Source organism: Zea mays, chromosome 6 (assembly GCF_902167145.1).
Source record: "Zea mays cultivar B73 chromosome 6, Zm-B73-REFERENCE-NAM-5.0, whole genome shotgun sequence".
Lineage (NCBI taxonomy): Eukaryota > Viridiplantae > Streptophyta > Magnoliopsida > Poales > Poaceae > Zea > Zea mays.
The window spans coordinates 50,579,683-50,606,852 of NC_050101.1; the positions used below are offsets into that span (position 1 = coordinate 50,579,683).

The 27,170-nt window shown below is 46.6% G+C and overlaps 2 protein-coding genes across 3 annotated transcripts; both read right to left on the reverse strand.

Moving 5' to 3' along the window:
- Window positions 1-551: 551 nt before the first annotated feature.
- LOC100191776 (uncharacterized) lies at window positions 552-4,357 on the reverse strand. The gene is made up of 7 exons (NM_001137201.1): window positions 3,629-4,357; window positions 3,254-3,492; window positions 2,843-3,044; window positions 2,572-2,640; window positions 2,295-2,484; window positions 1,621-1,787; window positions 552-1,450 (listed from the first exon to the last, which is right to left on the reverse strand). The coding sequence occupies exons 1-7, from the start codon at window positions 3,893-3,895 to the stop codon at window positions 752-754; spliced, it is 1,833 nt and encodes a 610-aa protein (NP_001130673.1). The 5' UTR covers window positions 3,896-4,357; the 3' UTR covers window positions 552-751.
- Window positions 4,358-12,568: 8,211 nt separating this feature from the next.
- On the reverse strand, window positions 12,569-16,498 carry LOC100274052 (uncharacterized). 2 transcript variants are annotated; one of them, XM_008649370.4, is made up of 12 exons: window positions 15,992-16,498; window positions 15,519-15,886; window positions 14,436-14,515; window positions 14,297-14,348; window positions 14,127-14,168; window positions 13,951-14,029; window positions 13,751-13,782; window positions 13,600-13,668; window positions 13,442-13,516; window positions 13,238-13,354; window positions 13,095-13,141; window positions 12,569-12,873 (listed from the first exon to the last, which is right to left on the reverse strand). In XM_008649370.4, exons 1-11 carry the CDS (start codon window positions 16,149-16,151, stop codon window positions 13,130-13,132), a joined length of 1,086 nt encoding a protein of 361 aa, XP_008647592.1. In that variant the 5' UTR covers window positions 16,152-16,498; the 3' UTR covers window positions 12,569-12,873; window positions 13,095-13,129.
- Between the last annotated feature and the right edge of the window lie 10,672 nt (window positions 16,499-27,170).

The window sequence follows — 27,170 nt, forward strand, 5'->3', positions numbered from 1 at the left end:
CAAACCCTACCTCCTGCACCGTTTTTTAACATTTTACGCTGATTTAATCAAATGGGTCGACGGGCTAACGGGCTGGCCCAGCACAGTCAGCAGGTCGGCATGACGTGTCTGGGCCAGAGTTGTGGCCTGTGGGCGTCTGGCCCGTGCTGGGTCGCCGTTTGACGTCGACGTGCTAACGGGCTGGCCCGGCACAGTCAGCAGGTCGGCATAACGTGTCTGGGCCAGAGTTGTGGCCCGTAGGTGTCTGGCCCGTGCCGGATCGCCGTTTGGCCATCTATAGGCGTGCAGCGGATTAATTTGAAATAGCTGTGATGGGTTATTTGTAAAAAGATGACGCATGACGACCGTTGAAACTAATGCTTTAAGTATAGTATAGATATATATGTTGGTTGCTGCAGAACGAAACGGTAGCCTGATGAGGCAACTAATCAGCACTTGGTGTTTGGAAAAGAGTTTGTTTAAAAGAATGCCAGAGCAAGCAAAGCAAGGCGATCATCGTTTTCACCTCGCTGCATTACGGATATATGTGTAGAATGTACTGTCTCCCTTTTCTGCAAAACGAATTTAATTTCAAAGATTCTACGGACAGCCGCCGATCAGCCGAGAAAATGGTTATAATCGAAAGATGAGGCGATGCACATAAGTCAGGTTTCCAAAGAAGCATGCTGAAACTCTTTACTTGCAATGCACAAATGCACATTAGCTAGCCCCCATCTTCCCCCTTTTGAGACTGAGTTCCTCCCACCCTTGTTCATTCTTCATACTCCTCGTCAGGTACCATGGCTGTCAAGAGCGAATACTTCACCCGCAGTGATATCTTGCCCCTCTCCAGCTGCAGCTTGGCACCAGAGACCACCCAGTATCCCGGCGTGTCCTGTGGTCCGCGCACCATCTCTGCCGTGTCCACATACTTGAGGAGCTTTGGTGCCTGCACTGGCGTTGGCGGACCGCCAGGGTACACAGCCGAGTTGATGTTCACATCAGCAGGGCGAGGGGCAGGCTTCTGAGCCGCCATGGAGAAATGCGTGCTGATAAGCGTCGAGATGAGGCCAGATTTCTGCCCCAAATTCGGTGACCCTTCCCACTCGGGATTCTTGACGAGCGCAGCATTGCTGACTCTGGCGAATTGGAGGCGGAGGAAGAGGACCTTCGTCAACCCATGGCTGCTCACATGTAACTGCGCCCCTGTCACGATGGAGTCGTCGTCATCCGACTCCACTGGTGCCGTGTAAACATGTGAGAAACGCTTCCAGGATCCAAATGGTTCCACATACTTGCGGTCATATGGTTCTGGTTCTGGTTCTGGATACCGGTGGTTGTATGGATCATCCTGGAGCTGCAGGATCTGAGGAAGCGAGCATAGATGCTGAAGGTGGATTGCCAGCATGTTGCTCTTCTTCCCCTCAAGATACAATCGGATCCCAGTAACAGGTCTTTCACCCACATCAACCTGTATCAAATGCCACGAAACATGCAAGTAAGCAGCAGGAATACAACTTCTCTCCAGACAACAAAGCTTCTTAAACAAATCTGCGTGCAGACTGACAATGTGGAGTCACTCATCATGCAGAGTGACTATGTATGAAGTATAAACTGATTAAACAACAACAATAACGGTACCATATTAGTGCAGACATAGAGCCTTGGTCCCATAAAACTTAAGGGCAAAGATGCACTGCTCTGTTTCCTCCTCTGAGGACCAAGAGGGTGGTCACTGTACACAGGTGCCCATTGTCTTGGTAGTTGGAACTCCAAAAATTGATGTAGTTCTTCAATCGGAGGCTTATCTGCAATAAATTGAATAAATCTATCACCCAGTTTTTAGGGCATTGTTATATCAGCTGTTCACAATCACATTCTTGTAAGCTGGCAACGTGGCACATTTGTAAACTGCATGCTAACACATAATATGAACCTACTAGGCAAGTTAAAATGTTATGTAGCAAATTCCTGTGCAGCTTGTTGAATTCAAATGGTTTACCCCCCCCCCCCCCCCCCTTCACAGACATTACAGTCATTAAAGCATCCAGGTAGGCATGGTACGTCATAACTTTCCAGTTATAGGTATACCAAGCATCAAGTGACACACTGAGCAGGCAATCCAATTCCAAGTATCAGAAAGCATGCATAATAACATACAACCATATACATGCCAATGGTCTAGGCCTTCTCACGTAATAGCATCTAGATTTGTGTCGAATACTAGCAACTTCATAAAATCAATGGGCTGTTTAGAAAACGAATTAACAAAGGGATGCTCTGCCATACGAACGGAAAGTGAAAGACAAACTTACAGCGCAGGTATAGATTAATTGCATGATTCAGAAACCCACAGCCAGGTACTCCGCTCAACAATGAAGTAATAGGTAAAAAGGACATTGAGATAACATCAGGTTCTGATTGAACAGTGTTTATCCATTCACTGTGAGGCATATCTTTGTCCCATTCCTTTCCACCTCTCCGCTTAACCACCATCACCAAGTCCTGAAATAAAAAAACCAAGAAAGGAGTTAGTTGAATAGTCAAAGTGGTGAGCACACTTCCTAGAAAAGAAAAGAAAAAACTCGATACCTCCTTTGAACAGTATGAACTTGACGGACTTGATTCCACAAATCTTAGCCGTTGATCTCTTGCATCATGCTGCACAGGACATTACATCAAATTACTGAAGACTCATCTTTGAAAAGACAAGAAACAATGATCATCATGCAGTTTTCACAAACTTAGCAATAGCTTATCAAAACTTCAATAGTAACTTTTACAGGGCAGATTTCTGCATTTTTGCTGATTGATTGGAATACAAACACAAATAAACAAACAACAAAATGCAGAGTAGGAGTACCTTGTCCTTCCCGTGCACATGCTTGTTGTTCATGTCATACTGTCCATTTCCATCCAGAAATCTCATGTCCGACATGTCCTTGAGTCGTTTCTGCACAGCAGCTGGTTGCAAGCTTGACGAATGTTGTTGTTTCAAATATATAACATCTTTCCCTCCCATTTTTACACCGACAACTATGTGTGTTCCAAACTTATCAATAAACCTGAAAAGTGAAGCAGCAAGAATCAAAGGTTCAGGTGCAATATAACTAGTATATTCCTTTGCAACGTCTACTTATACAATAAACCATTTAGCTGAGAAACTCTGAAGGAAAAAAAACGATATATGAATGTAGGTACAGGTAGGGTCCTAAACACAATCACAATATAGTCTTATGGCATCATCATAGGAGAGTAAGAGCAAGCGTCTAACCTTGCCAAAGCAGCAGGGTCCCAGGTTGAAGGAACTGCCTGAGTAACATGATCCCGGAGTAGAATACGAGATTTTGACAGTGCGAGCGTATATAGCGAAATGTACCAACCATCAAAAGCAAGTGACTTGGTGTTAGCTGCATCTTTCTGCCAGCACCCGGAAAAATCAAACATGCTATTGAACATGCCGGAGGGAATTTTCCCGGTCAACGATAGCTCCCGGTTGAACAGCTCTGACATCTAGAGTCCAAAAAAAGTACAATTCTTGGTTAGTTCAGATTTTTCTCCAGAAAAAAAAAATAGTAGTGGCCATCCATGAACCAAAGCAACGACAGCGGTATGTTGAACGCTTTAGAAGACTGAAATCAAAACCAACCTGCTGAAAGGAGAGGACGTCGGAGCGGAACCGCGTGCGCTCGCCCTTGTCACACGTGACGGACTTGGGGACGGCAGCGACCTTGATCCCGCCGGGGAGCAGGACGTCCTGGACCCCATCGCGGGAAACGTCAATGAGTCGCGCGTCCGGGTCCGCGAGCTTGCCCTTGCAGTACTTGAGGCGGACGTCGGAAACAACGTCGTAGCCCCGGCCGATGGCCGCTACGGCCGCCTCCGCGGCGCCCTGCGCCGTGGCCTTAAGCGCCATTCCCGAGCATCACGGGGCGCGCGCGCGGGAACCCTAGAGCGCCCCCAAGCCAGAGAGGCAGAGGCGGACCAGACGGAGCAGCTCCGCCACTGAGACGGGGTGGCGGGCGGCCAAAGTCTCGGATTTTGAGGAATCCGATAGCTCCGGTGATCCGATTCGACTCGACGGTAGAAAGAGGAACCTCGGGAGGAAGATCTGTGCAGCCAGCTAGCGAGCGGAAGGGATCGAGCTTCCGGAAGCCTTCAAGCGAGTGGGGGCCGGGCGATTGAAGCACTAGCAGGAGGCGGCCAGGCGAGCAGTTGAGTGGAAGTCAGCGAGCGAGCGAGCAGAAAGAGCAATTCAGCGACCCGTGAGCCGAAAAGCGGAGGACGCGTGAGCCGATTTCGCGCGCGGGGAGCGGATTGCGGCGGGATTGCGGTTTAGAATTTGGTGGTGGCGACGCGCAAGAGGAAGAGGGAGGAGGAGGATGAGGAGGGCGCGGCAGGCAGGCACGACGGGACAAGCAATAAAAGTTGCCGTGCTGCGTGTCCATCTACTTGCTGTGATGTTGTCGCTGGGTTGGGTCAAACACAACGAGCACCGAAAACGAAAAAAAAAAAGAGGGTTGTTTGGAAAGAGCGGTTGGTCACGCCCCCTCCTTCCCTCTGGTTTTGGCGCCTTTTGCGCTGTTTTTAGCAAGTAAACTTGTCAAAGATGTTGTCTTTCTTTTTTCCCACGCCTTTTTTTTCTCCGCACAACTTGTCAAGACTCGGTAGGTTTTGAGCTTGGGACCATGTGGGCCCCACAGCCACGTCCATTACTGTGGATGCGGACTCCGTTTGCAGAGCAGGGACACCTTGCCTAACATTTGTCTCAGTGACATGCTTCTTTACTGTTCTCTCTGAATTCCTACAGACATGTACAACATCTATGGAGAAAAGAAATTTACCTGACGACGGCCACGACGACAAGGCTGCTGCACAGTGCTCCGGTGGGCCTTGTGCTTCCAAAGTTCATTTATTATACAGGTTTTTGCAAAGAAATACACATCTCACTGCATGGTTTCGAGGACAGCATACAAAATCAAAGAGGACATATCCAACAGCTACGATGCATACAACATCCAATCAGCAGCTCCTCAGGCCATAGTGAGGTTTAAAATGAGAGATGCGATAGAAAATATGCTAGAGATAGCTTTAAATCGGAAGCGAGCACTCTCATTCCCTTTGTAATTAGTAACAAAATATATATTGTCAGAGAGAACTCCAGCTGGGTGGCGGAGTGCACCCGCCTAATCCTAAGAATAGAGGGGCAGCCATGGTTTTGTCCGAACAGATGTATGAGTAAGTACAAGGACACATATGGGTTTAGAGTGGTTCGTGCCGCCGGAGCGTAATGTCCTACTCCACATGTTAGTTGTATTGCTGAGGGTCAAGATAAACTTAGATGAGTTCAACCCCCTCAAGTTTATGTGTGTCCTCCCTTTTATAGCCCAAGGAAGACACGTACATGATGACCGTGTTGAGAAATTAGACAAATTCCAATCTAAATTCCGAATATAAATCATGACCAAATCAGAAGAACTGAAATAACAAGCCAAATCAGATGATGCGTACTGATTAGACTTACTGATCGATGGCACGCGCCGGAATCAGCAGGGTCGACGATGTCGAAGTAGCGAAATCAGCAGGGTCGACGAGGTCAGCAGATCACGAGCAGTCGCGTGAAGACGCTTCCCAAAAACCTTATTCGCCCTCTCCCGGTGCAGGATCTAGAAGACGAAGGGTTCCGGAGACCTGCTCTCCTGATCGCAGATGCACCTCTGCGGTCGGGACGAAGGGAACTAAAAGGCGGCTCAGCTATGAAGAGAGGCGAAAGCGAACTGGGATCTGGGATAATTTGGAGGCTGGCTGCCGGGCTCCTTTTATAGGGCCGAGTCCGCGACCCCCGTGCTTATCCACCCACGAAAATCTCGCAATCAGTTGAGATTTTGTAGCGATCGGTTAGGATAAGCGTAACAGCCAAGAAACCAAAAAATCAAACGGCAAAAGGTAGCCGCGCCCCCGCAAGGCGAGGGGCCGGATTTCGGCGGACCATTCACGCGCATGTCGTGCGCCCGCGCCCTTCGCCCCGCCCCGGCCCGGCCCGGCCCGGCCAGGCCAGGCCAGGCCAGGCCAGGCCAGGCGAGGCGAGCGAGCGCGCGCGCGCGTGTGGCTCTCCACACTCTCTCCTCTCATCCATGACTTGGTGAGTGAGTGTGGCTTCCATATTTAAGTTAGCTCTACTCCACAAGAGCTAGCAATATGGTGCTATTGGTTCCACCTATCCCTTTGCCATCCACTTATATGGGCTTTTGAGATTTTCCTGGGATTTATTTGAATAACTTAATTGGGCCAAGCCCATAAATCCTAACAATCCCCCACCAGATCTCAAATGCCCATCTGCAGTTTTCGCCACTGTTCACTACTGTTTAATATACTAGTTTTTCAGCAGAGACTGTTAAGTTGAACTTCCGCCTAGAACTCCAAGTTACACCAACCCACAACTTGGACAATGGACTATGCCTTGAATTGCAAGTTTTGCGTGGATGGGTTTCACTTGAAGTTATGACCAGTACTTGGCTACCAGTAGTCCCCTTCTCGGGTGGAGTATATACGTCGTACTCCAAGGTCTCTTCATGAGTTTACTAGAGATCACCCAGATCTCATAGACTGCGACGTTAGACAGTCTAACTCATATAGGTGTGTTCTTTCAAAGAATGTTCTGCAGGACAACATCTTCGCTATTACAAGCCAACAGAACACATTAAGGCACAAAGCCAACCTGCCTTACAGCATTTGAGAGTATTGCATCTTTACTTAGAGAGGGTCAAAGGTTACTCTCCTCAGTTCACCAATGGCTTGTTCTTCCCAGGACCTAATTCACGGGATCTCCGATCACATAGACTGGGTTTCCACCATGGCAACTTTATTCGGGTCTCATACCCATCTCTCTTGATGCGATTTCTATCACATTACGTGGTAGTCCCTTGGTAAAAGGATCTGCCAGATTTTTATCTGTTGAAATATAAGTCACACTTATAACTCCGGAGTTTCTCAACTTTCTGACAGACTTCAATCGTCTTTTGACATGTCTTGATGACTTTCCATTATCCTTAGAACTCGTCACTTTAGCGATCACTGTCTGATTGTCACAGTTCATAAGGATAGCTGGTATTGGTTTCTCAACCACCGGCAAGTCCATCAAGAGTTCACGCAACCATTCTGCCTCAACGGTTGCTGTGTCAAGTGCAGCTAGCTCGGCTTCCATGGTTGACCTCGTCAAAATGGTCTGCTTGCATGACCTCCATGATACCGCACCTCCACCAATAGTAAAGACATAACCACTGGTGGCATAAAGCTCGTCTGCATCAGATATCCAGTTCGAATCACTATATCCTTCAAGTACTGCATGCTGACCAGAATAGTGAATTCCATAACTCATTGTACCTTGCAGGTAGCGCATAACCCGCTCAAGTGCATGCCAATGATCAGTCCCGGGGTTTGACATGAACCTACTCAATTTGCTCACAGCAAACGAGATATCGGGCCTTGTTGCACCAGCAAGATACATGAGTGAACCGACAATCTGAGAGTATCTCAATTGGTCTAAACCAATTCTCTTGTTCTTTCACAGTGTCACACTGGGATCATAAGGAGTTGGAGAAGGTTTGCACTCAGAGAAGCCAAATCGCTTCAAAACCTTTTCAACATAGTGAGATTGCGAGAGAGTAATCCCACCATCTGCCTTAATCAGCTTGATGTTTAGAATCACATCAGCTTCTCCCAGATCTTTCATATCAAAACTCTTTGATAGAAAAGACTTGACTTCATTGATCACATCAATGTTTGTGCCAAATATCAATATATCATCAACATATAAGCACAATATAACTCCTTCGCCCCCACCACAGCGATAATATACACACCTGTCTGCCTCATTAATGGCAAAGCCTGCAGACGTTAGAGTAGTGTCAAACTTCTCATGCCACTGCTTTGGTGCTTGCTTCAGACCATACAAAGATTTCAATAACTTGCACACCTTGCTTTCTTGACCCTTTACTACAAATCCATCAGGCTGTTCCATATAGATTTCCTCGTCCAGCTCTCCATTAAGAAAAGCTGTCTTTACATCCATCTGATGAACAAGGAGACCATACGAGGCAGCCAAAGAAAGTAGTACTCGAATAGTGGTCATTCTAGCAACAGGTGAGTAAGTATCAAAGAAGTCTTCTCCTTCTTTCTGAGTATAGCCTTTAGCCACAAGCCTAGCCTTGTACTTTTCAATTGTACCATCAGGCTTGAGCTTCTTTTTAAACACCCACTTACAACCCACGGGTTTGCATCCATAGGGTCGATCAGTGACTTCCCACGTACCATTTGAAAGAATAGAGTCCATCTCATTATGAACTGCTTCTTTCCAATCATCTGCATCTGGAGATGCAAATGCTTCTGCAATGGTAGTAGGAGTATCGTCCACAAGGTACACAATGAAATCATTACCAAAGGATTTTTCAACCCTTTGTCTCTTGCTCCTTTTAGGAGCATCATTGTCATCCTCCTCTAGGACAATTTCATGTGGCTGTTCAAAACTCTCAATAGGTATATTATGTTCAGGAATTATCTCAGAAGAGTATCTAGAATTGCTATGAATGTCTTTCATTGGAAATATATGCTCAAAGAAAGTAGCATCACGTGATTCCATAATAGTATCAACATACACATCAGGAACTTCAGATTTAACTACTAAAAATCTATATGCTATGCTACACGAAGCATATCCAAGAAAGACACAATCCACTGTCCTTGGACCAAGCTTGCGCTTTTTATTAATTGGTACATTGACTTTCGCCATGCACCCCCAAGTGCGCAAGTATGAAAGTGATGGTTTTCTCCCAACCCACTTCTCATAAGGGGTTTTCTCTTCTTTGCCCATAGGAATTCTATTCAGAACATGACATGAAGTCAGGACTGCCTCCCCCCACCATGCCTTAGATAAACCACAAGTGTCTAACATGGCATTCACCAGGTCAGTCAACGTACGGTTTTTCCTTTCAGCAATCCCGTTTGACTCGGGTGAATAGGGAGGAGTCCTCTCATGAATAATGCCATGTTCTGCACAGAAATCATCAAAGACTTTGGGAAAGAACTCGCCACCACGATCTGATCTAAGACGTTTGATCTTTCTCTCTAGTTGGTTTTCAACCTCAGCCTTATAGATTTTAAAGTAGTCTAAAGCCTCATCTTTAGTTTTAAGCAAGTATACATAGCAAAATCTAGACGCATCATCAATCAATGTCATGAAGTATCTCTTACCACCTTTTGTCAACACACCATTCATCTCACAAAGATCAGAATGTATGAGTTCTAGTGGTGCCAGGTGTCTCTCCTCAGCAGCCTTATGAGGCTTTCGAGGTTGCTTCGACTGCACACAACTATGGCACTTAGAACCTTTGACTATGGTGATATTCGGAATTAAACTCATGGTTGCAAGCCGAGACATAGAGCCAAAATTAATATGACACAAACGAGAATGCCAAATACTCGCAAGAGCATCAACATTAGCACAAATATGGTTCACAGATTTATTATTAAAATCTAACAAAGAAAAGCGGAACAAGCCTCCGCAATCATAGCCTTTACCAATAAATTGTCCAGACTTGGACACAACTAATTTATTGGACTCCAAAACTACCTTGAACCCATCTCTACATAGAAGGGTTCCGCTAACGAGATTCTTGTGTATAGAAGGGACATGATGCACGTTCTTCAGCTGCACGATCTTTCCCGAAGTAAACTTCAGATCCACCGTGCCAGTGCCATGAACAGAAGCATGTGACCCATTCCCCATTAGCACGGAAGAATCCCGGGCGCCCTGATAAGAAGAGAACAAGTTGATGTCAGAACACACATGAACATTAGCACCAGTATCAAGCCACCAGCTAGGTGATTGAAATACTGAGAAGATGAAAGGTAAATTACCATACCCTTTGTCTTCCTCATTGCTAGCGACCACTGTGTTGACATTGCCCTTTTTGCCACGACGATCCGCTCGATCGGGACAATCCTTGGCAAAATGACCCGCCTCGCCACATGCGAAACATGTCAATTCAGCCTTGTTCTTCTTCTTCTTGAAGTTGGTAGTTTTGTTGGGCTTGTTAGATTTTGGCTTTCCTTTGCCCTTGTTGTGGTTCTTCTGAACCATGTTGGCGCTGGAGTGGCCCTCGCCTCCTTTAGATCCCGTGTCCTTAGCCCGAGCTTTCTCCTCAACATCCAGAGACGCTATCAGATTTTCAACTGATATCTCCTGTCTCTTATGTTTCAGAGCTGTGGCGAAGTTCCTCCATGTAGAAGGCAACTTTGCAATAATGCATCCGGCCACAAATCGGTCAGGAAGGACTATCTTAAGGTGGTCGAGCTCCTTGGCTATACACTGTATTTCATGAGCTTGCTCTACAATAGAGCGATTATCAACCATCTTATAATCATGAAAGCTCTCCATGATATACAGGTCACTGCCAGCATCTGATGCACCATACTTAATAGTAAGTGCATCCCACAACTCTTTCCCGTCTGTGTACTGCATATTCGCATCAACCAGACGGTCAACAAGGGCGCTAAGAACGGCTCCCGTGAACATAGTATTGGCATGGTCGTACTCTTTCTCCTGTTCAGGAGTCAGTTGACCCTCAGGTCTGCCTTTACTAACATGGAAGACATTCATAGCAGTAAGCCAGAGCGTGGCCTTGACTTGCCATCTCTTATAGTGCATACCATTAAACTTTTCTGGCTTCAGCGCGTCGGCAAAAGCAGCCATAGAAAAACTAGGAAATTGTCTACAATAAGGTTTTTGGATTGTTGAGAAATTAGACAAATTCCAATCTAAATTCCGAATATAAATCATGACCAAATCAGAAGAACTGAAATAACAAGCCAAATCAGATGATGCGTACTGATTAGACTTACTGATCGATGGCACGCGCCGGAATCAGCAGGGTCGACGATGTCGAAGTAGCGAAATCAGCAGGGTCGACGAGGTCAGCAGATCACGAGCAGTCGCGTGAAGACGCTTCCCAAAAACCTTATTCGCCCTCTCCCGGTGCAGGATCTAGAAGACGAAGGGTTCCGGAGACCTGCTCTCCTGATCGCAGATGCACCTCTGCGGTCGGGACGAAGGGAACTAAAAGGCGGCTCAGCTATGAAGAGAGGCGAAAGCGAACTGGGATCTGGGATAATTTGGAGGCTGGCTGCCGGGCTCCTTTTATAGGGCCGAGTCCGCGACCCCCGTGCTTATCCACCCACGAAAATCTCGCAATCAGTTGAGATTTTGTAGCGATCGGTTAGGATAAGCGTAACAGCCAAGAAACCAAAAAATCAAACGGCAAAAGGTAGCCGCGCCCCCGCAAGGCGAGGGGCCGGATTTCGGCGGACCATTCACGCGCATGTCGTGCGCCCGCGCCCTTCGCCCCGCCCCGCCCCGGCCCGGCCCGGCCCGGCCCGGCCAGGCCAGGCCAGGCCAGGCGAGGCGAGGCGAGCGAGCGCGCGCGCGCGTGTGGCTCTCCACACTCTCTCCTCTCATCCATGACTTGGTGAGTGAGTGTGGCTTCCATATTTAAGTTAGCTCTACTCCACAAGAGCTAGCAATATGGTGCTATTGGTTCCACCTATCCCTTTGCCATCCACTTATATGGGCTTTTGAGATTTTCCTGGGATTTATTTGAATAACTTAATTGGGCCAAGCCCATAAATCCTAACAGACCGAGCACCCAACAAGTGGGCCCAGTAATCTAATACTAAGTATATAGAAGATGGAGCGATGAATCTTGACAGACCAATATCTCGCTCGTAGTCATCAAATATCTTCGCTTGGTCTTCGTGTGAATCTCCTAGCACGTTAGTACATTACGCCCTCGTCTTGTCTTGTTGGAGCTCAGGATCAAGCTTTGATGTAGGTTGCGGCGTAGCCTGATACGATGTCGTGCATATGAGAGTATGGACGGTGTCGAAGTATGGACGGTGTCGCCCTGTCCCCTTCGCCTCTCACTGTAACGGGTGTCATGATGACGGTTTCCCATGCACAGCGCAGAGAGTCAATGGTCTCTGCTTCGGTAACACGCAGGTAACAGTGTAGCCCGTGCATTGTGGGCTAGGCGCGCCGCTTGCCACCAGAGTAGACAGGTGCACGTCTTATCTGTATTTAATGCAGGGACGCCTTATGCTAGAGGCTTACGTTAGGCTTTGCTTGTTGGCTACGTCACGCATCACAAGCCACATGACGACATCGGGACTCCGCTAGTGCGGGAAGCATGGGCCAGGAGCTACTGGACACGTGGCACCATCAAACATCCTCTAGTTGGGAGTCCAGGACTTAGGGATGTCTGGATCCTTCCGTAGTGGCTCGGACAAGTGGTGACGTCGGACCTCCCCTGGCCGGAGGTCACGTGGGGATCCGATTCCGGGTTGTAGCTGCCGAGCAGTCCCACCGTCAGGACCCGAGATGACACCGATCCGAAGGTTCGCGGCCCTGTTGGACGGGCCCAGGCCCTAAGTCGGGGTAGATCACTCGTTTTCCATGGCTACGGATAGCCATAGGGGTCTCGCCTAAACCCAATAGGAGTGGGTACCGACATATATCATAAGAAACTTATGGCCGATGTTCAAGCTAAAGACCATGCCAGATTAAAAAGTGCCTTAAGAAGCGAAATTCATATTTACATGGAATTCACAGATTTACACTACCAGAGTGTAGGGCAACAAGAGGCCAGTGGTGTTTGACGGCCCATCATAAAAGTAGTTTCACAAACATGAGATGTCCCATGATCCACCACAGATAGGGTTCCTATTTTCGTCTATGTCGATGACCAGCAGATGATCTGGATTCGAACCATTCGGCCCCTCTTTGTACAGTGTTGGCAGATATGCATGGTATGCCGGTAGGTAGCGTGATACAAAATCCATAACCTGCAAGAATTACCACAGTTACAGTCTGTAGAAATTATCAATAGTTCCGAGGGGGGAAAATTTAAAGTCAGTCGCTGGATAAATGTGTAGATATAATGAATGACACAGAAAAATAATTTACCGAAGAAACCACATGACAGAACCATCAGTAAGGCTCCAAGGTTACTAGGATAACAGAGGGATTGTTCTAAAATAGTGAGTAGCTTTGTCAGAGAACACACCTCCTCATCAGACATTCCAGGCTTTCCATCTGCTCTCATAGCGACCTCTGCCTGACAATCCAAACACTAAACTCAGAAACTGCAATTCATGATTCGTTACGAGTTTTCAACAGCACCCATTGTCAGATTATTCAAGTAATGACCTGCAGTCTCCACTGGTAAACGCTACCGGGTTCTCTTATTTTAATAACAATCCATGACTGGATGAACCTGTCCCAAGCATCAGAGTATGCTTCAAGGTTCTTGTTAACCACCTCCAGCTGAAATACCCACAAATAAAATAGTGACATACTGTTACTGCAGGTAAAAATAAGTAAAAAACAAACAAAATCAGATAAGAAACTTGCCTGTGGATCCACTTCTTTCACAACTTCATTTGGAAGAGGTTTAAATCCAAGCATCCATCCTTCGAACAGAACAACCTAGGACATCGAAGAAGATACACTGTAAGTTGAGAATCAAATAGTTCTCGGACCAATGCTCCTCGGCTAAAATATGGTATTACCTCTAAGGGCCCTTCAACCTCTGGCCATACAGAAGGATCAGCCCGGTCACCCCTTCCCCCAAACGCAGACTACATGGACATGACATGTATCAATCATGCAGCTGATCAGCTACAAGCATCAGCTAGAGGAACGTTAACTGCAACCTTTTACCTTGTCATACCGTGGAACCTTCATCTTCATACCTAGAACGTTGTGAAAACAAATGTCAGTTCACTAAAATCTATTTTGCAAGGATGCAGAACATCATGGCAATTTTCCAAAATGGCAAAGAAGAGAAGCACCGTGAGCAAATCATTGAGAACAAACAGAAACAGTCCAAAGAAGGTTCAAATACTTGTCTGAACTGGTACCTTCCTTCGTTAGCTTGATCAGTGACTCGAGTGTTTCCACTGAGAGTTGGAGATCGTGGCTTCCAGCATTCCCGCGGAACTGGAAAGTTTCAGTCAGGAATTCTGAGTTCACCTTAACTTACAATGTTCAAAGTAAAGCACAGCCTAGCAGCCTACTGGAGTGAAGGAGCTTGTACCTCTAAAAGAGCATTTGCAGGATTTCTGTCCCTCAATTCATTCTAGGCATAGGGGGCGAAAAACAAGTGTCAGCTATTTCAATACTTGCTCTCACGAAAAAGCAGAAGACTATTTCTGCATAAATGGCTGACATTTGTTTCAGTATTTATTACTAGAAGAAGATTCACACCTGTTCTTTTGCTGTCAGATAGAAGTCGTCTATAGACAATGTGGCAGAATTCCTGTGTCACACAAAACGTTTGGCTCTTATATCCAATTCATACTAGCAAACAGACACACTATGATCAGTGTCGATAAGGAGAACTCACCTACCAGCAACCCGAAAAAGATAATCAAGTGCGAACACAAGAGTCGTCTTCCCACTTCCTTGGGGAGCGCTGACCCCGATCTGTGTTAGTGTTACATAGGTGGCTCATGTATCAGATGTGAACTGAAATTGCTAAGCTGTTCACTCTTCTAAACTCTTTAGCGATTTTCTCGATCCATCAGGTGTGAGATCACACGTACGTTTCTTCATTATTAAGTACCTATGTCTCATGGAGACCATATGCTCTTTTTTATTACAAGTTACTCCCTCTGTTCTTAAATCTATGACGCTGTTAACTTTTTTTGAAAACTTTAACAACTCACTTTATTCAAAATATTTATTCGAAAATGTAAAATTTCACAGTCATGCTCAAACAATCTTAAGTAATAAAACGAATCATAACAAAATAAATGACAATTCACAATTTTTTTAATAAGACGAGTTGTCAAATTTAAAAAAAATAGTCAACGGCATCATATATTTAAGAATAGAGGTATATTTTGCAGCATCTGGTGTGTGTCATGTGTGTGGGGGTGGACGCATAATTCAGAAGAACATGTTCTCTTGTGCACGGATAGTGGAACATGATAGGAGAACTTTGGATTCTATCCTCACTGGTAAAGGACAAAAAAGTTGTGTGACAGAAATGTGTGCTGAGGCCTGAGGCCAGGCCCAACGCACCACCACGCTGCACTTCTGCTCCGCGTCTGCATCAACAAGCCCTATCATAGCTGAAACGGTGGTTTCGCAAAGCAGAAGCAGCAGCCGAGTGCGCTGTGGCGAAGAATTGCTCTAGCATGACGTGACTTCCTCCGCAAAAGCAGAGCATGGGAGACAGAGAAAGGAGAGAGAGCGGAGGGACCGCGATAAAGGTGGAAGTTGTTGCCTGCGTTTGCCATTGCCCTCAGTTTTATCTGTTCCACTGTGTAGTCTGTAGCGGCTTTTTGTTGAGACCAACGTCTGATGCTGCCTACGTTGGTGCTGCTCTGATGAGGTCGATTGCATAGTTCTAACTTGTAGTAACTGACATGGGAGTGGGAGGGGGAGCAAATTTTGACCAGGGCATGACATGGAAAGTGCGTACCACCAATGGCGGGATGTCATCGCCGTCGTTGTACCTGGCTCTGTGCACCATGACCTCGTCCTCGCACCAGAGGAAGACGGGGATGTAGAAGTGGTATATCCGGGCCTTCTCGGCGTCCGACAGCTGGAGCTCGTTGAGGCGGAAGAGGCGCGCCACCCTAGCCCCGGCGAGAAGCCAGCGGTCGATGGACTCGGTGATCTTCTCACTGGTGTAGCCGATCCTGTCCACCAGCGGGCCGCAGCAGATGAAGTCATACAGGTCCTGCACGGACGCGATGAGCGCCGGGGTCGACGACGACGACGAGGAGGGGATGGCGCGCGGCGGCGCGGCCGTGGTCCAGTGGCCCAGCAGCGGGCACGACAAGAACGCTGGGCGGGCGGCGACGAGGTAAGAAATCAGACGCCACTTTCTTCTCGTCTATATGTATAATCATCATCGCTGTGCGCCTGTGCCGAAGAGAGAAGAAAGATTACCTTTTCTCGACGAGGGAGCGGCAGCGACGGCGAGCGGGCAGGAGGCCGCCGCCCTGCGGGGGTGGTACGGCGAGCGGGCGAGGAAGACAGGCGGGGCTGCCGCGTGGTGGTGAGCGGCGGCGGAGGAGGGCGGCGGCAGCGCGGCGTGGAGCGGCGCCATTGCGTCAATCCAGCACCGGATCCCGACGAGGCCGGAGCCTTCGGCGAGAGAGACGTGGGGTTGAAGGGGATGAGGCGGAGGGGATTAGGATTTAGGAAGAGGATTGGGCGCGGGGCGCAGGCAGCCTCTCGATGCAGCTCCTGCTGCCCGCCGCGCGGCCGGTCGCTTTCGCCATTCCGTTTGGCGTCTCTAGGCTCAGCTCAGCTCCCCGACACGGCAAGGCGGCACGCTCAGCTAGTCAGCTGTCAGCTCAAACATGGTGCCATGTCATGGCCTGCTGGTGCTGGCGGCTGCACGGATGCCGGCTGGCCACAGAAGATGTTCAATGGTTGGTATGTGGTTTACTGGCAGCGACGTCACAGACTCACAGTCAGTCAGACGACACGAGCCGGGGGCTGTGAACGACCGAGCGGGAAGGTGTTCGGCGAGATGCCTCGCCTCCCGCAAAAGAGCCTTGATGAAATGGAGAAGGCAATCGATTGGGAGTCCTTGTTTTGTTCTTCCTGTCTTCCTTCGTTTTACTACTTCCCTCCCTAATGATCAGCCTTGTATATGCAACAAAAACCCTCCTTCCATCCAGGACAAAACCTGAATGCAAACCATCTCCAAGAATGGTGTCAATGTAAGGGTCCTAACCAACCAGCAAATTTGTGCTACCTGTCCCAGTTCAGATGGGTGATATAACAAGACACAAGATTTATCTTGGTTCGAGCAATAGAAGGCCATACTTATAATAGGAGGATGAGACTTATATTATCTTGCACTTAAGTGCTCGTAGTACGGGGTACAAGCTATCCAAGAGAGGGAGTAGATCACAAGTATCTTGTGAGTGCTTGAGGCAAGTGCCAGTATCGAACATGGAGGGCAAACGGTGAAGTGTTGACCCATGTCCCTTACAGGCTCTGGACTCCCCCTTTTATAGTCGCAAGGAGGGAACCCAGCAGTACAAGGATTGTCGTAATATGGAGAGGCGAGCCCGAGCCCCTGTAGCAGTATAGCCTCCGGGATGGCCCTTGTACTGGCAGTTGCCTTTGATCATGAAAGGGAAATGTGCCCTTGGGCCATTTTTATAAATGTTTTGGTGATTAGATGCCCAACTCATATTGTTTTGGTTGATATGTTAAGGGTTAAAGAGATGCAAATCAAGAATCAAGGTATAACTCTAGCCTTAGTGAATTGTTTTTGGTACTAACATATTCCTCTAAGTGTTAGGAACCTTGTCAAATCAAATGAGATTGGATTGGAGAAGGTTGGCTGCATCCAGCCAGACTTGCACCAGTCTGCAGTGCACCGGACTGTCCGGTGTGCACCGGACAGTGTCCGGTGCCAAGGCTGGCGCGCTCGACGAACTCGGTGCTCTTGGAAAAGTTGGAGGAGTCACGACTATAATTCACCGGACTGCCCGGTGTGCACCAGACTGTCCGGTGAGCTAGCCACACCCGCGCCAACGGTCGGTAGCGCAATCAACGTGCAATCAGCGGGCGACGCGTGCCTTGTGCCGACGGTCACCAGGTCACACCGGACTGTCCAGTGCGCCACCGGTGATGAAGCTGAGGTGCCCGATCTTTCGGCGAGTAGAGATAATTCCGATTTGGCGGAAGATGACCCTTGCGATCCGACTACGACGAGCAAGCCCGAGGCGCCAATGCAATCGCTGAACCAACTCCCTGTGGTTATCGACCTTGCTGATGCGAGATCGGCCTGATCACGAAGATCGTTTCCTGTGCGCAATCGAAGAACGAACAAGAAAAAAGATGCGAGCAATCTAATCTATTACTCGAGGGTGGAGTTCTGAATACACGAAGACAGCGCAGATTTGCGCGTGTTTGAGAGTAGCTAAGGCTAACGTAAAACAAAACTCGAAAATAAAGGAGACGCAGCTCCTGGATAAATAGAGGGGGCGCAGCCCCTAGGGGCGGCCAACCCTAGGTCGTCCACTATGGGCCGCAGTTGGGCTGGTCGTCTATTCTTCTGGGCCCTCATTCTTCAGTAGCATGACGAAGTTAAGATCTCTGGCACGGGCCCGAGTGATTGGCCCAGCTAATGAAGGAAGTGGCGCTTGATGTGGAGGTGCTGCTGGTGTAGTCGTACTCATAGTGATGTCCTCATCATCCTCCCCTTCTTGAAGTGAAGTCGTCCTCGACGACAACTCCTCATCCTCGGCCATATATGGTTTCAAATCTGCAACATTAAAACTAGTGGAAACACCAAATTCCGCAGGCAGGTCAAGGATATAAGCATTATCATTAATCTTTGTTAGCACCTTAAAAGGACCAGCAGCACGAGGCATTAATTTAGAACGCCGCAAAGTAGGAAACCGATCCTTTCTCAAGTGCAACCAAACCATATCACCTGGCTCAAAAGTAACATGTTTTCTTCCTTTACTACCAGCAACCTGATTTTTTGCATTAGTAGCAGCAATGTTCTGTTTCGTTTGTTCATGTATGGTAATCATTTGTTCAACATGTGCAGAAGCATCTACATGTGGGGCGTTCGCGGCATTAAGTGAAATCAAATCAATAGGTGCCCTAGGAATGTACCCATAAACAATCTGGAAAGGGCACATCTTTGTAGAAGAATGCGTGGCATGATTGTAAGCAAATTCAACATGAGGCAAGCAATCCTCCCAACGTCTCAAATTCTTGTCTAAAACAGCCCTAAGCATGGTAGATAAAGTTCTATTTACTACCTCAGTTTGTCCATCAGTCTGAGGGTGACAAGTAGTGCTAAACAACAATTTAGTTCCCAATTTATTCCAAAGAGATCTCCAAAAATGGCTTAGAAACTTAGCATCGCGATCAGAGACTATTGTTTTTGGAATACCATGTAAACGAATAATTTCTCTAAAGAACAATTCAGCAACAATGCTAGCATCATCAGTTTTATGACAAGGTATAAAGTGAGCCATTTTAGAGAATCTATCAACAACCACAAAAATACTATCCCTCCCCTTCTTAGTTCTAGGCAAGCCCAAAACAAAGTCCATAGAGATATCAAGCCAAGGAGAAGAAGGGACAGGCAAAGGCATATACAAACCATGGTTGTTCAACCGTGACTTAGCTTTCTGACAAGTAGTGCAGCGTGCAACAAGGCGCTCAACATCAGCGCGCATCCGAGGCCAAAAGAAGTGGGCAGCCAACACCTCATGTGTTTTGTAGACGCCAAAATGCCCCATAAGACCGCCTCCATGCGCCTCCTGTAACAACAAAAGACGAACCGAACTAGCTGGAACACACAGCTTGTTAGCGCGAAACAGGAACCCATCCTGTATGTGAAATTTGCCCCATGGTATCCCATTAATACAATAGCCGAAAGCATCTTTAAAATCAGCATCGTCAACATATTGATCCTTCACAGTGTCCAAACCAAAGATTTTAAAATCTAATTGTGACAACATGGTATAGCGACGAGACAAAGCATCAGCAATAACATTGTCCTTCCCGTTCTTGTGTTTAATAATGTAAGGAAAGGACTCAATGAATTCGACCCATTTAGCATGACGACAGTTCAGATTTGTTTGGGTACGAATATGTTTTAAAGCCTCATGATCAGAATGAATTATGAACTCACGATGCCAAAGATAGTGCTGCCATGTATGCACAGTGCGCACTAAAGCGTAAAGCTCCTTATCATAAGTAGAATATTTCAGACTAGCACCGCTTAATTTTTCACTAAAATATGCAACTGGTTTTCCTTCTTGTAACAAAACAGCACCTAGCCCAATACCGCTAGCATCGCATTCAAGCTCAAAAACTTTATTAAAATCAGGCAATTGCAAGAGGGGAGCTTGGGTTAACTTATCTTTCAAAGTGCTGAACGCTACCTCCTGCGAATCACTCCAAGCAAACGGCACATCTTTCTTTGTAAGCTCATGTAGAGGCGCTGCAATGGAGCTAAAATCACGAACAAATCTGCGGTAGAAACCAGCAAGTCCAAGAAAACTCCGAATTTGTGTGACCGTCGTCGGTGTAGGCCACTCCCGAATGGCAGTAATCTTGCTGCTATCCACCTCAATGCCCTGCGGAGTAACCACATAACCAAGAAACGAGACACGTTGCGTGCAAAATGTGCACTTTTCCATGTTACCAAACAAGCGAGCAGCACGCAAAGCATCAAAAACAGCACGCAAATGTTCTAAATGCTCCTCTATAGACTTGCTGTAAATAAGGATATCATCGAAATAAACAACAAAAACAAACCTATGAAGGCCCGTAGAACTTCGTTCATTAAACGCATAAAGGTGCTGGGAGCATTAGTCAATCCAAATGGCATAACCAACCATTCATATAAACCAAATTTCGTTTTAAAAGCCGTTTTCCATTCATCACCGAGTTTCATTCTAATCTGATGGTAACCGCTACGCAAATCAACCTTAGAGAAAATAACGGCACCACTAAGCTCATCTAACATATCATCAAGGCGTGGAATAGGATATCGATAACGAACTGTGATGTTATTAGTAGCACGACAATCTACGCACATACGCCATGACCCATCTTTCTTTGAAACGAGTAAAACAGGAACCGAGCAAGGGCTAAGAGACTCACGAATGTAACCCTTATCAAGCAGCGTCTGCACCTGGCGCTGGATCTCCTTCGTCTCCTATGGATTTGTACGGTACGGGGCGCGGTTCGGAAGAGAAGCGTCGGGGATGAGATCGATCTGATGCTCAATGCCACGGAGGGGAGGAAGACCCGGTGGTAAGTCCATAGGATAAACATCAGCATACTCCTACAACAGGTTAACAACAACAGGGGGTATATCCAAAGACGGTGCATCATCAAGCGGAACAAGCATGCGCGAGCATACAAGTGCATAACAGGGCATATGAGCTTCATGGAGATCATCAAAATCAGCACGTGTAGCAAGTAAAACAGGAGAGTGCAACTTGATTTCAGATTTAATAGGTGCGGCTGATGTCGATTTGACTTGTTGTGCAGTTTTAGCAGCCCTAGTAAGATCATCTTTCAAAATTTGGTCAGGGGTCATTGGATGTATAATTATTTTCTGGCCTTTAAACATGAAAGAATAATGATTTGAACGACCATGATGTAAACTATCAGTATCATATTGCCAAGGTCGACCCAATAACAAAGAGCATGCTTCCATAGGAATAACATCGCAATCAGCATAATCAGAATAAGAACCCAGCGAAAAGGGGACACGTACCGAACATGTTACCTTTATTTTACCACCATCATTAAGCCATTGAATGTGATACGGATGTGGATGTGTGCGAGTGGGCAAGGATAATTTCTCTACCAACGCTGTACTTGCCAAATTGTTGCAGCTGCCACTATCGATGATGATGCGAATCGACCATTCGTGCACGACGCCCTTGGTATGGAATAGAGTGTGTCGCTGATTTTTTCGGCCTGGGCAACCTGTGTGCTGAGAACACGCTGCACAACAAGACTCTCATACCTATCGGCGTCGATGGGATCAACGTGGACTTCCTCATTTTCTGCATGGTTAGTGGCAATCATAGCATGACTAGTTTCCTCAGAATCACTGGCTGAAGAGTACTCTCCATTGTCACGTATAAGCAAGGTACGCTTGTTTGGGCAGTCCCGAATCATATGCCCAAACCCTCTACAACGATGGCACTGAATATCCCGTGTACGTCCTGTGGAAGAAGCGACGCCTTTGGCAGGGGGCGCCACTGGCTTGGTCGTCCCTGTGCGCGATGTAGTGCTAGGCGTAGAAGGTGCAGGGCTGGAAGGAGTTGAGCTGTGTGTTGGACCCCGGCCTGTAAGAGAGTTAGTATATGTCTTTGATCGTCGTCCCTGCACTTCACGTTCAGCTTTGCAAGCATATTCAAACAATGTGGTTATATCAAAATAATCCTTATAATCAAGTATATCCTGAATTTCCCTGTTCAAACCACCACGAAAACGCGCCATAGCAGCGTCATCCGACTCAACTAAACCACAACGAAGCATACCCTTTTGTAACTCCTGGTAATATTCCTCAACAGACTGTGAACCTTGTTGAAAACGCTGCATTTTATTAAGCAAATCACGAGCATAATAGGAAGGAACAAATCTGTGGCGCATGGCAGTTTTTAATTGGGTCCAAGTAATGACACTGTTAATGGGAAGTTTTTGTTTATACTCACGCCACCAAATTAAAGCAAAATCAGTAAATTCACTAATGGCAGCCTTCACTTGGCTATTAGCAGGAATATCATGGCATGAAAATTTCTGTTCTACCTCTAATTCCCAATCAAGATATGCAGCAGGATCATATTTACCATTAAAAGATGGAATTTTAAATTTAATCTTAGAAAATAAGTCATTAGGGGGATGACGAACCACACGACGTGCACGACCACGGCGATCTCCATCGTCCTGCTCAGTGTCATCGCCGTATTCCTGCTCCATCTTTATGGTCAATGCATCAAGGCGTGCCAGGATGGTGTTGAGTGTGGTGCGAGTCGCCGTTTGAGCAAGGTCAAGTTGGTTGAAACGCTCGGTCGTCGAAGTGATCGTTGAATCAAGCCGTTCATGCATCGTCCTAATGTCAGCAGCAAGTCCATCAACTTGTCCCCTTACTTCCTGCAACTGGGCATCCACCATGTCGTGTGCTCCTGCCATAGTTAGCGCAAACACCAAAACACCAAAAGGAGAAAAACCAACGACAAAAACAGGGGTGTACTGCTCACAAGGCGCTCACACTAGTGCTGTTATCAAGTTCTTATCCGTTCTTACCAAGACACAGTGGTGAACTGCAATCAACAGGTGGAACCGGTGAAAGATTGGATGAGCGATTGCGTGGAGAAACAGAAACCTGCTCGTTGTAGAAATATGTGGAGTTGTGGGTAGGCTGCACTCAAGTCAAGGATTAGCACGATCAAACAATAATGCAAAGTTGAATTATAGTGCAAAACACGAAACTATATTGCTGGCCACAGGTGCAAAGGATGGATGGAACTAGCAGAATGGCAGTACCGTAAATATTGTACTAGTGATGCCAAAAAGGCACTAGTAGAAATCACAGGTGATTTTGTTTTTCTTTTTTGTATGATTTTTTTTGATATTTTTCTCAGCACAAGAAGCAACAAGATAGGAGCTACACGAAGTTTCACCTAAAACAGATATAAGATGTGGTCTATAGAAAATCAGGAAGTTCTCTGAAAAGCGTGCGAGAACTTTGACGAATTTTTTTCTTTATTTTCCTGAATTTTTTTGACAATTTTGTCGAACCCCAAACAGACCGTAGGTGAGTTTGGCCGGCCTCAGATGGTGTCAACAAGCTCCTGTAAAAATTTCAGATTTTTTGGACACCCGAGCGAAAAGTTATGCCCGGTTTACGGAAGGTTCCTCAAGTTATGTTTTAAAAATGACCGGGATGAAACAACCGTATCCTTTCTCCTTCGTTTTCTTTTTTTTTGTTTCTGTTTTTTTTATGTAACCGAAGGAGAAAAACAAGGAAGCGGTCGTTGACTCGGTTTGTTTTTTTTTTCTGTTTTTTTTTCGTAACCGAAGGAGAAAATCAAGGAAACGGCCGTTGACTCGGTTTGTTTTTTCTGTTTTTTTGACGTAACCGAAGGAGAAAAACAAGGAAACAATGTTGACTCGGTTTGTGGCGTGATCAAACGGGAGATGGTGGCGGCGCTAGGGTTTGAATGGTGGAAGAACACAATGCAACCAACAACAAATGACGCGAAAGCACACAAATTCAACAATGCAGATTATTGAAAGAAAGTGCGAGGCTCAAAAGGGTGCTGGGATAAGATCTAACCTGAATTTTTATGTGGTTTTGTGGACTTTAGGAAAAAAAACGCTCGATAAACTCACCGATCAACCTGGAAATCTGATACCAATTGATGAAGCTGAGGTGCCCGATCTTTCGGCGAGTAGAGATAATTCCGATTTGGCGGAAGATGACCCTTGCGATCCGACTACGACGAGCAAGCCCGAGGCGCCAATGCAATCGCTGAACCAACTCCCTGTGGTTACCGACCTTGCTGATGCGAGATCGGCCTGATCACGAAGATCGTTTCCTGTGCGCAATCGAAGAACGAACAAGAAAAAGATGCGAGCAATCTAATCTATTACTCGAGGGTGGAGTTCTGAATACACGAAGACATCGCAGATTTGCGCGTGTTCGAGAGTAGCTAAGGCTAACGTAAAACAAAACTCGAAAATAAAGGAGACGCAGCTCCTGGATAAATAGAGGGGGCGCAGCCCCTAGGGGCGGCCAACCCTAGGTCGTCCACTATGGGCTGCAGTTGGGCTGGTCGTCTATTCTTCTGGGCCCTCATTCTTCAGTAGCATGACGAAGTTAAGATCTCTGGCACGGGCCCGAGTGATTGGCCCAGCTAATGAAGGAAGTGGCGCTTGATGTGGAGGTGCTGCTGGTGTAGTCGTACTCATAGTGATGTCCTCATCAACCGGACTGTCCGGTGTGCCAAGGGGGCCATGGCTGTAATGGTCGGCTTCGCCAGAAAAGGAAGAAGATCGTGCACTGTCCACTATCCAGTGGTGCACCGGACTGTCCAGTGCGCCCACGGACAAAAAACAACATTTGACTGCCAAATGGAGCTCCAACGACTCCTAGCTACCTTGGGGCTATAAAAGGGACCCCTAGGCACATGGAGCAAGACACCAAACACCTTTTGAACATCCTAAGATGCCGAGACCTCGCATTCACGCATTTGATTCACTGTGTTAGATATTTGAGCACTTTTCTGAGTTGTAACTCCGCTGTGCTGCTTTCGTGTGCTCATTCTCGTCTTGTGTGCGTGTTAGTGTTGTGACTCTCGCTTTTGTGTGTGTTGCTATTTCCACCTTACTCTTGTGGTTTTATTGTGATCAATCTTGTAAGGGTGAGAGGCTCCAACCTATGGAGATTCCTCACAAAGGGATAAACTTGAGATAAAGAGAACCGTTGTATTCAAGTTGATCTTTGGATCACTTGAAAGGGGTTGAGTGCAACCCTCGTCCATTGGGACGCCACAACGTGGACTAGGTAAGTGCTCTACTTGGCTGAATCACAAGATAAAAATCGTTGTGTCACTTATCTTTATTCTTGTGCGATTATCTCTACTTCTATCCACTTCATAATTGCTCTAAAGTTAATACTCATCTTGTGAAGAGAAAATTAAGTGAAGAAGTTTTCTCCACTCATTCTCCTCTCTTGAACTTGGCCTTAGCTTTCACTAATCTATTATTAGTCCAAGTTTGTTTTGTTAAGCTGTTTTTTATAGGATCACCTATTCTCCCCCCTCTAGGTGCTCTCAATTGGTATCAGAGCCGTACTCTTCATTCAGGGACTAAACGTCCGAAGAGATGGATCATAAAGGTAAGGGGATGGTGATCAACGACAAGGAGAAGGAGACCCTCTACGCATACGTGCCAAAAGGCGACAAGCCCACTGGCTCAGACTCGAGTCATAAGAAAAGGGATGGGAAGAAGAAGAGGCACATTAAGAAGATTATCTACTAGGACAACGACACCTCCTCTTCTTCACCAAGGGATGATGACGACGAAGACTCTTCGTCGAAAAAGAAAACGATTAATCAGAACTACTCTTTTGATTATTCTTGCATCCCTTATAATTCGAATGCTCACTTATTGTCTATTCCTCTTGGAAAACCCCCTCACTTTGATGGAGAAGATTATTCTTTCTGGAGTCATAAAGTGCGTAGTCATTTATTCTCTCTCCATCCTAGTATTTGGGAAATAGTAGAAAATGGAATGCATTTCGATAGTACTGATAATTGAAAGTCGCCTAGAGGGGGGGGGTGAATAGGCAAAACCTGAAATTTATAAACTTAAACACACACTAAAGGCTGGGGGTTAGCGTTAGAATTAAATTCAAGTCCAAAAGATGGTTTGTCTTGCTAGGAGTTGCTCAAAGGATGTGGATGACGTATAGGAGCAAACTCAAATCAATATTAGCAAGGAAACGTTAGAGAGGGAAAACAAATCAAACAAGGATCAAAGCGAGTGAACACGATGATTTGTTTTACCGAGGTTCGGTTCCAAAGAACCTAGTCCCCGTTGAGGACGTCACAAAGATCGGGTCTATTTCAACCCTTTCCCTCTCTCAAACGGTCACTTAGACCGAGTGAGCCTTTTCCTTAATCTCACGGGTCACTTAGACCCCGTAAGGACCACCACACACTTAGGTGTCTCTTGCTTTGATTACAAATATATTGATAATAAGAAGGAAAAAGAAAAGGCCAAACCAAGCGACAAGAGCAACAATAGAACACAAGTGATCCTCTCACAAGCCCTAATGCACTAGAGTTGATTTTGGGGCTTTGAGTGGATTGATTGCTTTGATTGTGTCTTGGAGTGTTGGACTTTGCCCTTGCAATGAATGAGAATTCAGAAATGCTTGGCTTTGATTGAATGAGGTGGTTGGGGGTATTTATAGCCTCCCAACCACTTCAAGCCGTTGGCTAAATTCTACTGGCGATGGGCGCACCGGACAGTCCGGTGCACGCCACGTCAGCGTATCTGTTAGGGTTCGAAGTAGTTGACTGTTTGAGACGTTTGTCTTCTAGCTGCATCAGACAGTCCGGTGCCACACCGGACAGTCCGGTGACCTCTGACTTTGCTGCTCTGACTTCTGCGCGGCACTGTTCATCACTTTTGCTTTTCGCAGGGAGCCGTTGGCGCGCAGGGAGCCGTTGCTCCGCTGGTTCACCGGACAGTCCGATGGCACACGGGACAGTCTAGTGAATTATAGCGGAGCGCGCCTCTATTTTCCCGAGAGTGGCTGGTTTAACTCTGTACGGTCCTGGTGCACCGGACACTGTCCAGTGGCACACTAGACAGTCTGGTGCATCATTTTTCAGCACACTCAAGTTCTTTGCTCCATTCTAATTGTGTCCCCTAACTGAATTCTTTCTTGGTTTGTGTTGAACCTTATGCACCTGTAATAAATAATATCTAGACAAACTAGTTAGTCCATGTGTTTGTGTTGGTCGTCAACCACCAAAATTAATTATAGGAAATGGTTAACCCTATTTCCCTTTCAATCTCCCCCTTTTGGTGATTGATGCCA

Bases quoted from the DNA above. Each gene is read 5' to 3' on its own strand.
- LOC100191776 (NM_001137201.1), bottom strand. From the start codon at position 3,895: ATGGCGCTTAAGGCCACGGCGCAGGGCGCCGCGGAGGCGGCCGTAGCG. The intron at 1,788-2,294 runs GTAAGTTTGTCT...AATTTATTGCAG, and splicing joins AATTAATCTATACCTGCGCT to ATAAGCCTCCGATTGAAGAA. The intron at 1,451-1,620 runs GTACCGTTATTG...CATTTGATACAG, and splicing joins TCTATGTCTGCACTAATATG to GTTGATGTGGGTGAAAGACC.
- LOC100274052 (XM_008649370.4), bottom strand. From the start codon at position 16,151: ATGGCGCCGCTCCACGCCGCGCTGCCGCCGCCCTCCTCCGCCGCCGCT. The intron at 14,349-14,435 runs GTGAGTTCTCCT...TGTGTGACACAG, and splicing joins CTTTTTCGGGTTGCTGGTAG to GAATTCTGCCACATTGTCTA. The intron at 14,030-14,126 runs GTACAAGCTCCT...GAAACTTTCCAG, and splicing joins CTGCAAATGCTCTTTTAGAG to TTCCGCGGGAATGCTGGAAG.